A 12,315-nucleotide genomic window follows, 5' to 3' on the forward strand; every position below is an offset into this window, starting at 1 on the left:
ATTGCTTACTTTTTGACAAAAAAATAAATGTTTCTTCCGTCTCATTTTAAATGACATAGTTTGATTATTTGTACTATCTACGTAACATACTTTGATCATATTTTTTTACTAATATAAAGACAAATGATATCATATATGATATTGTTAAATTCGTCTCGATGAATATTTTTAAAATATCTATTTTTTAAGATTTTTACCAATAGATTGTTAAAAAAAAAAAAAGATTTTTACGAATAGATAATTGAAGATTAAAATCATATATTGACATACGTATCACAATCAACTCTGTCACTTATATTTACTTTGTAACTCTCTTATCCTAACCCTCGTTATGTTTTCATTTATTCTATCTTGTTTACCTAAAAACTACTAATCCTAGTCCATTCTATTCACCAATCAAATTGTGGAATATAATAAATTTTTACCAAAAATTTATTTTAACATAAATAATATTTGTACAATTATTTTATAAAAAAAATTAGGATAGTTTACTCTCATACTGTTATTGTGTTCTTATTTTCTCTTTATGGTTTTTCTATCACGTGCAAATTTGCAAATGTTAAAAATTTAAAAAAGTAAGTTTGCAATTTGCACTGAAACTTGTCCATTTAATATATTAGTGGAAACTCCTCTTTATTATTTTAGTTTTCATGTCAATATCTATATTTCTTATAGGGTTAATTGCAGTTTTGGTCTCCCTATTTTCACCATTTTGTAAAATTGTTCCCCTATTTTAAAATTTGACAGTTTTGGTCCCTCTATATTATATTTTGTCTAAAATATGATGATATAACATGTTCTAAATGAAGTTTTTAAGAAAGTTTTCTTATGATTTTATCGATGTTGATATTTTCTCATCTTCATATCATATACCAAGACATTTAAAACCTATCACATCACCTCTTTTTAGTTAAAAATATGACGGAGGGACCAAAACTGTCGAACTTTAAAACAGGAGAACCAATTTCACAAGATGAAAATAGGGGGACCAAAATTTCAATTAAACCTTTCTTTTTTATATATAGTAGCGGAAAGACGGGCACAAACCGTTCTTTTTATTGCGCTAACGCATGTCGATTATCAACGATGTTTTATAGAAATTTTGCGTGTAAAGTACAAACAATATTTTATATAATTTTTTGACATAGATTAAAATTACAAGTATAGATATTTATGAATTTCAAATGTAACAAATTCAACAAACTATATTTATCCTTTTTAATGACAACAATTATATAACAAATATAACAATTTTTTTAATAACACCACCAATATAACATTGTTATAGGAAAATTTGTTTAAAGGTATAACTGAAATAACAAAAAAATCAGCCCAAAATCCGTCCAAAACCTCTTATTCTCTTTATATATTGTATAAATATATATATTTAATTGTTTATAAATTAGTTGTTCAAATAAGATATCTTTAATTTTAATAAAAATGTTACTACCTTCGTCCCTAAATATAAGACCCTTTTGAGAATTTTTTTGTCTCTTTTTATAAGATCCCTTTTGTATTTCTAAGTACATTAATTAATTCTTTACCAACATACCCCTATTTATTTTATATCTTTTTCTTCAATCAACATTAAATACTATGTTGAAACATACACTAACTTTCTCTCTTAAAGGTTAAAATTGTAAAAACAATAACAATTACAAACAAATTTATTATCATTTTTAATTTTCTTAATTTCCGTTATTTTTTCAAAAAGGTCCTGTAATTAGGGTCAGAGAGAGTAGTAATGAGTGTCCTTGAAACATTCATTAAATTACTAAAATAAGTAAATTTGTATCAAAATTTGTGTGATTATAGATAAGACAAAAATAAAAACTTGATAAAATTTATAGTAATAAATTATTTAATCAATACTTTTAAGCGAGCAAGAATCCTCTCAATTTATAGCTTTCTCCATTTGTTCGGTTTGAAGAGTTAAAGACACACAAAAAGTAAAAAATAATTAATGATGGTGAGACTCACTTAATGATAGAACCCACCACTTATTTCAGTTAAGATCCATCTATTTTTTTGTGTTTATCTCTTTTCAAATTACATTTTCAATTTATTTTTATAAATGAGTAACGAAACCTAATTTTAATTAGAGAATCTTTTCACCTTTCAGTGTGGTGTCACGTCCTTTTACTTTTGCCACTCCAAGAGAGAATTGCTATTGACACATATGCATTGGCTGAGAAACACGAGTAATTTACTCAAATATCTCTCGGCAGTTAACTGCCGAATTATGGAACCGACTGCAGTTAACTACCCAGGAAAACTTCGGCAGTAAACTACCGAGGAAAACTGAAAACTTCGGCAGTTAACTGCCGAGGAAACCTCAACCTGTTTTTTTTTTTTTTGACAAAAACCATAAATTGTCATTAATAATATTTATTGATTTTGAATGTTTCAATCATTATTTTGGTACGTTCAAAACAATTGCAGTATTATACTTATGCGTATATATCTTAATAAGAATAGCATTTAAATCAGTGTAAAAATTAAGCATTTGAATATTGTTTTGCACATTACTTAAATAAAAATAATAATAAAAAAATCGTTAAAATAATTGTGCATAACGATTTTTTTTTAAGGTATAATATGTTGTTATATTTTCTACATTAAAATAATTGTGCACAAAGATTTTTGACTGGTGCTAGTCACACCCAAAAAAAAAACAAGTTACACCCCAGAATGACTAATATACCCCTAAATTGAACATAAGTAAACTTAATTTACATTAACCTAGATTGAACGTAAGTAAACTGAATTTACACTGACCTCTTATATACATACTATATACATACGTACATACGTAAACTAAATAACCTAAATTGAACGTAAGTAAACTTAATTTACATTAACCTAGATTGAACGTAAGTAAACTGAATTTACACTAACCTCTTATATACATACTATATACACACGTAAACTAAATTTACATTAACATAAATTGAAATAAGTAAACTTAATTTACATTAACCTAAATTGAACATAAGTAAACTTAATTTACATTAACCTAGATTGAACGTAAGTAAACTGAATTTACATTAACCTAAATTGAACATAAGTAAACTTAATTTACATTAACCTAGATTGAACGTAAGTAAACTGAATTTACACTAACCTAAATTGAACATACGTAAATTTGAATTTACATTAACCTACATACGTAAACTACACTAATCCCTTTTATATACATACACGTAAATTTAATTTACACTAAAAGGTGTTGATTCAGATCTTGGTTGCACATCTATGGTGATTTGTGGATGAAAGGGGGTAAGGGTTCAGAATGATCATAAAAGATGGGTTTTTAGAAATTTACATGAAGAGGGCAATTTTGGTATTATTGTAAAATTTTAAATAAATTTGGGTGTAACTTGTTTTTTTTTTTTGTGTGACTAGCACCAGTCAAGATTTTTCTTATTTAAGTAATTTGAAAAACAATATTCAAAAGCTTAATTTTTACACTTATTGAAATGTTTTTTAAGTGCTTAAATGCTCTTTATTTTTTTGGTCAAGATTTAAATGATATTCTTATATATATATATATATATATATAAAAGTATAATACTGCAATTGTTTGAAACATACAAAATAATGATTGTAACATTCAAAATCAATAAATATTATTAATGATAATTTATGGTTTCTGTCGAAAAAAAAACAGGTTTGAGGTTTCCTCGGCAGTTAACTGCCAAAATTTTCCTCGGTAGTTAACTGCAGCCGGTTTCATAATTCGGCAGTTAACTACCGAATAATATTTGAATAAATTATTCGTATTTCTCAACCAATGCACATGTGTCAACGACAATTCTCCTCAAAAGATGAGGTTTAGGAAGCACATGGTGTGCATGCATAGTGTGATAGTATAAAGATTACTTCGCGTTTCCCTAACGTAGTACAAGTGTCAGAGCCAATATCACAAGTGAAGCCACCTCAATCTCACCATCCATGCTCTCAACGGTTAATAAGATTGACTTTGAATTTCTTCATTAGTGTAGTCTAAAACAACTTTTTAACATAGTATAATCTAAAACAATTTTTCTCATTAATGCAAATTGTGGACTTTTTCTTGGTGACTTTTTCTACGGCTTACATATCACAAGGAGCACTGAGGCCTTTAAATTTACAACTTGCATGATACATATAGCTCTAGGCCCTAGGGGCATATATAATTACCCATAAGGGTATTTTTTTTTGTTGTTGTTCAAATACGATGTTACAAATAACAAATTTTGAATTACATCACTTTGTAATAATATTTCTATATTGGTTTAATTAATAGATGATCTCAGAACACTTTCAGGCTTTTTCTAAAACAAAAATGTTATCATATCACCAATTGTTCTATGAAGAGAAAAATAAAACCAACAACGGTAAGAGTTTGATCTAGTACTAAGAAGTCACGAGACACATAGTTTGATCTATTTAAACTCTAAAGCATCAATCCAGTGCAGATCCAATCAATAACTTTGATGTCGTCAACGTTGCAGATCCGAAGACATGAATATTTCGGAGACTTGAATATAGTCATATGTGTAGGCTTTTGTACTTTGTCGTTTTATGCTATTAACATGGTTGTTGTGAGTTTGTTCGTTAATTCATCTTTTTTGTTTTTAGTGAATTTGTATTGTATCGATGTACTCTATCAATTTGAATGAATGAATATCATTTATTTTTAGTAAAAAAAAAGACCTTATTCTTATTTTATTTTTTTAATATTGGTTGAGACCGCCGTGTTAACTACAAGATTGGTTACTATCCAATCTTCACTCTTGTTGTTTGAACATCCAAATTCATGAGGTACAACTTTTCTCAAATTTTCAAGGATCGAGGACATTCTCTTAAAATATGAAAGAAGAACATAATTTTTTTGCATCGTTATGGAATATCATTTTGATTAGAGTTATGTGATTTTGATCTTCCATGCTTTTTTCTTTTTAATAGAAAATGAAGTTCATTTATTTTTAAAAGTAAGCAAAGGTACCCTCACTTAAAAGTGACAAATTGAGTTAACACAGGATTTTGATGATATAAATTTTTTAACAAGGCACTTATGTCCCTCTATTTCAAAGGATTTTGTGTATGCCAAAAGACAACATACAACTTGAACCTCTCACCAACATCACGTTGTTTTGATACGAACGAAACTCGGATCACTTAAGCAAGCTCTTAACTTCAAACTTTGTAGATGACAAATACGTGGGTGGACAAAACCACTATAGATACTTTACTTTCCACAAATAACATGGCTTAAAGCATCTCGAATAAAGGTATTCAAGTGAGTTTTGTAGCAAAATGATGAACTATTTCTTATTTTTTCTCCTCACTGGAAAACCATGATATGACAATGTGAGCAACAAAGAAATGATCGAAGTAGCTTTAATAACCTACACCATCATCAAATTAAAAGTTGATTTATTTTCTCAAATTAAAAGTTTCAAATAAAGGTTTGAGTTTCATAAAAGCTATTTAATTTCTATCTTTGGAGGAAAATATACTCGAGTTGCATAAGTGTGATGTAGAATTGTGGGAGCCGCTTAATAGTAGTTATGGAACCAAGTTTGAGTTTCATACAAACACTAAGAACAAAAAAAATCTCAATTGTTTTTCTCAGATAGTATATGCCAAAAGGAACTAATTGCTATCTAACTCCATAACTAATTAATATTATCTATCAGATAAACAAGTTGGTAAACAAATATGGTAATGTTACCAAAAAACAAATGTGGTCAGCAAACTACCTAATACAAACACTAAGAACAGGACGTGTATGCATTGGGACTACATGAACCCATTTACATCTAAGTGTGGTAAATGAGAGATTAATGGTGAAGCATTTTTCTCTCCCCTTTAATAAACATAAGGCAAAATTCTCCATGGAACAAGTTTACGATACTCTAACCATATATCTCTATACTTCTCTGCACAACGAGCTTCATCCCTTCTTTCTCTCCAGATTAACAGAATGAGAAGATAAATTGGATAGAAGTATGGAACTGGTGAACTGCAACAATTGGTAAATTCATTATAAAACGGTTTACATTGTTTTCTTTTACAAAAATCGTTATTGAAAACTTGATATTAACATCGTAGAGTTAAAGAGATCACCTGATGCCACAAGGTAAGCTAAAAGAGAGAGCAAGCAGCAAGTCCCCTAGGTAGTTACAGTGTCTAGCAACACCCCTATAACAAAATAATGATAATAAGATTCATAAATTCATTGAGAAAAAGCAACAATAATATGAGCATATTCTAACCATCTCCAAGATGACAAATGATAATGGTAATATTAAATAAATATTAGGCTTAAATGCACTTTTTGTCCTCTTATTTTCACTGCTTCACAATTTTAATCCCTTCATTTCTAAATCCAAAAGTATAGTTCTCTAGTTTTTGAACTTTCAGAAATTTTCGCCATCATTGAAGTTGAACTCTTGTTTTTGCTTATATAAGACCTAAAAAATTCACTTTTTCCAACAAGTATGCATTGCGCATCACTCTTTCACTTGCAGCTCATTATTCAACTTGACATATAAGGAAAAATAAATGTTAAATTCAATGACCGGGAAAATTTCGAAATTCTAAAAACTGGAAGACTATATTTTCAGATTTTGAAACACAGGAACTAAAATCGTGAAAATAAAATGACCAAAAGTGCATTTAAGCCTAAAAATTAATTCTTGGTACAAGTTATATTAATTCCAAGCAAAATAAGACCAATGTCCTATTCTTTTAACCACAAAACATGTGAAGATGGAAATAAAAGAAGAGCGAAAAAGATATCAAATGAAGAGATCTTACCAATAACCAGACGCAAGTAGCTTGCCTCCAATGACTTTTGGAGGATTACCCCATATAGGAGCCTTTGGGTTTTTCTTGAAATCATGCTTTTGCTTGTTTGCTCCTCGAAATACCATGTATCTGCAGTTATATTTTCAATTAAAGTTTACAATTCTACCAATGTAATTGATTATTTGATATTTATATTAATATCAGTTTTCATAAAAAATCGTGTCAACTTTAAGTCGCCTGAGAAATGTGTGTGGTGCATTATAAAATTCACTTTTACAATCTATGGTTAAGTTACCCAATAAGGAAGACGAAGCAATTAGCTACAACAGCTGCATTTGTTAACTCAACCTTGTTCCTCAAGAGCCACCAGCCCTAACAGAAATTCAGATCGTCAATACATGCAAGACTTTAAGACGTAAAATAAAGTGAAGGTAAATAAAACTTTGCAAGGAAATGTTGTTATGACTTATGAGTCAGGGGCTGCTATAATGCTATTTGAAAATGACGTATTATTCTAATTGAATATTATCTTGAACTATTTCCCAGCCCATTTTCTTGGACATTATTTTTATTTTAACATGTCTTCTTGAGTTCATTTTGTCATTGATATGTAATACACCGAGTATTTAGTTACTAAATTAATTGGACATGTATTGTTCGTTGATGTTGATGAGCTTTCTTTTGTAGAGAAAAGAAAATAAAAGTATGATTTTAAGTATTTACAAGCACTATAGTATACATGTTTCCAAAGTCTTAATAAGTTCAGAAGACTGATATCATATCAAAGTGAATCCTTATGAACCTTAATTATTAAAATCCTTGCAATTCCCTAAGCACCTATTCCTATTGGATCAGGAAGGTATGAGACATAGAAATGAGAAGGAGAGATAAAGTAGATATGATGGATAAATGAATTAAAACGCGGGCGATGAAAAAGTGAGTTACAACAGTATGACATTGCACAAAACAAGTAATGTCTCTTCCATGGCTTTGCAGGTTGGAACATCTTTATTTGTCAACCAAGTTCGTAATTATAACAATTACCTGTATGCTAAAAGTAAAAGGAATCCACACGAGATCTCCAAAGACCAACATGAAGCCCAGTCTCTCTGCAATTATGTCCCATCTGCAACAGACAAGAAATGGTTAGAAAAGAGAACACTATCATATACTAATTCTCTCCCAATGCATCTATGACACAAATTAAATCGTATCAGTCTATTGTAATTGAATTCTAAGATGGGTGGTTCTTCCCCTGCTGCAGAAAGGTAATGCATAGACTGCATCAAGAAACTTGACCATAGCAAAAAAATCCACAAGTCTAGGCGCTTGCAAATACAATGTAACCACCCCCGCGAAATAAAATACCAGCCAACCACTTGCAAGCATACTTGTTGATATTTTGTTTATTTGAAATGCATGACATAAAGTCCAGTTTAAGACATCTCAATGGAGTCCAAAACAATCTTGCTTTAGTCTGCAATTTTATAAGCATGACATGAACCATAGAAAATTCCAAACCTAATTTGATCATTTTACTAAAACTCATCAGATATTTTCTTTCCATTGGTGCAAGAATTCTGATTTACAACAATATGAATGAAGGACATCGTTATAAAACTTAAATAGGACATGTTACCAATGATGAAATCTAAAGAGCATGTCAACCTAATACTCTTCTAGTCGCAAAGGTGTGACTCACTTACGTGGATGTCATGTATTCTTCGTGTACAAAGTAGTCCAGGATGTATAGCTGGAACAAATGTGGAGAAATTAAAAAAATCAGACACAATACGAGTTTATTCAATCAACAAAAGAAAGTATGCAAGTTTTTGAGATTACTGCATTGAATAGCTGGAAGAGAATCATTGACTTGCTCAAAGTACCATCTTGAATGCTCTTAGCAAGAACTGATAGATTGATAAGTAGCCACCCCATCATTCCAGCTCTAACAAAGAAAAATCTGCAATTGATAATTCCGTTAGATGTATAGCAGCATAATATATTGATTTAAGTTATCACACCTCTTTAATTATGCTGATGATGTTTATATATTGTCTTATTTCAAAAGTCAGTTAAGATGCATGTGAACTATATATAAAAATTGTCAGAACAAGCAAGCAACCACAATGAATAGCTCACATACTTGAGGTCAATACCCATGAACTGAGGATTTAGTTGTATTCCAAACCACCTGTTAAAATAAAATGGAAAACGAAAATCAACAAGATTAACGATATAAAGTTTATAAACACAATTTTTTCAGGGGATTAAAGTTTACTTGTTGCCACTAAGTGCATGAGCCAGTACTTTTCCAGCCCAGGAGATAAAATTATAGAACATGGTAAATGCAAACAAACAGAATTTTGCCAAGGGAAGTACTTCATTATTAATGCAGTTAGACATCATACTTGCCTCATCTAGTTTGCCCACATAGTGCATCACAGTCTATTGTGATATCCCTCACTTAATAGACATAATATCTTAAACAAATTCAAATACTCTATCAACATGTTATTTAAAGTGAAATCACAGTAAAAAAAAAGATATCAATGTTCTCATTTTAAAATAGACGAGGTGCATGTAGTATATAGCACACATACGGAGAACTTTTCTAAATAGATAAAAAAAATAAAAATATAAATCAGTGAAATCATAATTATAATTAAGCGCAAAAGCAAGACCAAAATATTAATTCTCTCACTACTCGATGCTATAAGCTCTTGAAGACAGCAAAATTTTGCAGGGAGCCAAGGGCCAGAAAATGGAAGAATTGAGAAGCTTTTATGGTTTAAATGGAGTATTAAGTGGGAAGATAATGAGGCATATTAAAATTGGAAACGAGAGGATAAGGGTCATGGAATAACTTATTGCACATTCATATTATTTCTGCTATCTCTCTGAAGATACCAACAACTTCCAAACATTGGCCCTTTATAACTTTTCCACTAAAGTAGTAATAAGTTAAAGTAACATTCACAACATACCAATCATGTATCAGGTCTCCACTGATATGAGGTTTTAGTGATGAACCTTTACTTCGTGACTTGCAACCGGAGAAATAGAGTATGAGGGCCACCTGCCATTTATATACAACCCAAAAATGACCATCTTCTAACTGATTTAACCAAATATCACCTAATAATCTAACGTTCAGAAAGACTTTTTATATAGAATTGTGGAATGTGTTTAAAACTGTGATATATGCTTACATTCTCAATTCTATTAGATTGGTAGGATATATTTGAAAATTAATTAATTTACATCAAATTTGTGTTTACAGCAGTACATATCCAGTAAATAAACAAGCAGATAAAAGTTAATTCTAAGCTTACATACAAGAAAACTGAAGATAAAAGTTGTAGACAGCAGCTCAAGTCCTCTATCTGCTATGGCCTGCAAGAATTATCAAAACAGCTCATAAAACATATTTAAGTTCTGCACTTAGTTCTAAATAACAGTCCACAACTGCAATTGCAGCCACAATATAAAAGTTTTAGAGGTCTCTGCAACTGAAATTGCAGCCGCACATTTGTCTGTATTTTGCCACAATATCAAGATTCTTAACTTAACTACAACCGCAAGTACAATTTAGAATCACCCGAATCTTTATAGAAGAAATTGCTACTGCATCAAAAGTCACACTAAAGGGTGCTATGCTCTTTGTAGCACCGGCATTTCTAATACAAGCTGTGTCCGGTGTCCGACACGACACCCACACATGTGATTACATTCAATTAAGTCATTTTTTTCAAATTATTATCGGTGTTGACTTCTCAGTGTCGTGTCAGTGTCTGTGTCAATGCTTCACTATGTTCCTTGCTTGTATTTCATGAACTTACACAAACGCATCAAATAAAATTACATGATCAATTCATATAGAGGCACACAACAACTGAATTATTTATATACAAATCATGCAAACACTTACAGTAAGAGATACAAATTCCATCTTGGCACTGATCCAAAGAAGTCCAACCAACAGAACAAGCGAAAGTAAACCTTAAAAAATACAAATCATATTAAATCTCTATCATACGGAAGAACAAAAAACAGAAACAAATTAACAAAGACAGTAACCAACCATTGCATCGATAATGAAGACGAGTAGAATCAGAGAGAACAACACCAGGAACAAGCTTTCCAGGGAGAATGGATCCAACAATGGCTAAGTAAGTAAAAAAACCCGCAAGTAAAGCAACCTGACCCAGATTCGAAAAATGCAAAAAGATATGAAATTGATGACAGAATTGGAATAAATGATTGAATTAAAGTAATGGGTTGTGAGTAGTTTGAACTAACGGAGTTCCATGATGGAATTAGAGCGTGAATGAGAAAATCCAGATCCATGTGTGACACTATGCAGTTTTCAGTGAGTATAAGATAGTGTGACTTCGATTTAATATCAAGGTTGAGAATGCTGTTGCAGAGAGTGACAATGACTTGGGTAACAGTGAGTGTTCAAGTCTCACACGAGTAGTATGAGATGTTATGTCAACTAGTTTGATTCTTCTTCTTTGATAGCCAACTTTTAAAATTGGATTCTCCAATGTGCTTAGATTGAATTGGTTTGCCCGAGGTTGTAACCGATCTCAGTCGCTCGATTTTAAATCGAAGGTTGAGATTATATTAACTAAAAGAACATATTTTTTTATTTCAACAATCTCGTCTTAGATTGACGATTGAGATGAAAAATTTGTGTATTTTATTATTGAAGTAGATTGTTGAGTTTGACTTAAAATTTGATATTTGTGTTTTAGCAAAATCGTGGCATGATTTCGAGAAATTGTGACATAATTTTGGTTTATAAATTGGAGTTTTGGTTCGACTAGAAAATTGGGGAACAATTTGACAAGATCATAAACACTATTTAAGCACTTATATGAAGTAGTTTGGTTATCCTTTGGAAATAGTTAATACGTCCCTGAATTTTATAAACGTCAATCAATTTAGTCTCTCCGTCAAGTCTCGCAGTTAACAATGTTGATATGTCAAATAGTTGCTATGAAAAAGACATCCTATTTTATGTGTTGCTGAAGATTTGATGGGTTCAGTTAAATCACATGAAATTGCTATTTTTGAATATACTTTTCTAGTAAATGATTTTTCCTCAAAATGAGAGAGAGAGAGAGAGGGAGAGAGAGAGAGAGGGAGGGAGGGAGGGAGGGAGGGAGAGAGAGAGGGAGGGAGGGAGAGAGAGAGGGAGGGAGGGAGATATATATATATATATATATATAGAGAACATATCTAGTGAGAATGACTTATTTGCATGAGAATGTGAGAATGCATTATCAACCCTTTAGATTTAAATGAAAGGCTTAGATTTAATGTACCAAAATAAACATTATGTGGACCATCATCATTTTCTTCTTTTGTGTTATCTTCTTTCTTCCACGCAAGCTGTTCCTGTTCCTATTCCATTCTCCTTCGTGATTACTTCATCACAAGATTCAAATTTGTTTTAGTTCAAATTCTCCTCCATTATTATAACCACAAATTACTATGAAAAAGCTAATT

At 30.7% G+C, this 12,315-nt stretch overlaps 1 protein-coding gene across 2 annotated transcripts; it reads right to left on the reverse strand.

Moving 5' to 3' along the window:
- Positions 1-5,523: 5,523 nt before the first annotated feature.
- LOC25483897 (delta(14)-sterol reductase) lies at positions 5,524-11,418 on the reverse strand. 2 transcript variants are annotated; one of them, XM_039827332.1, is made up of 14 exons: positions 11,211-11,418; positions 11,101-11,178; positions 10,883-11,000; positions 10,730-10,800; positions 10,138-10,194; positions 9,786-9,877; positions 8,945-8,992; positions 8,641-8,761; positions 8,505-8,551; positions 7,843-7,924; positions 7,094-7,170; positions 6,808-6,927; positions 6,115-6,189; positions 5,524-6,010 (listed from the first exon to the last, which is right to left on the reverse strand). In XM_039827332.1, the coding sequence occupies exons 2-14, from the start codon at positions 11,146-11,148 to the stop codon at positions 5,857-5,859; spliced, it is 1,110 nt and encodes a 369-aa protein (XP_039683266.1). In that variant the 5' UTR covers positions 11,149-11,178; positions 11,211-11,418; the 3' UTR covers positions 5,524-5,856. The 2 variants fall into 2 exon arrangements, with proteins under 2 accessions (XP_039683266.1, XP_013468069.1); XM_013612615.3 differs by having other exon boundaries at positions 11,101-11,418.
- Positions 11,419-12,315: the final 897 nt, after the last annotated feature.

The sequence above is a fragment of the Medicago truncatula genome, chromosome 1 (genome assembly GCF_003473485.1).
Source record: "Medicago truncatula cultivar Jemalong A17 chromosome 1, MtrunA17r5.0-ANR, whole genome shotgun sequence".
Lineage (NCBI taxonomy): Eukaryota > Viridiplantae > Streptophyta > Magnoliopsida > Fabales > Fabaceae > Medicago > Medicago truncatula.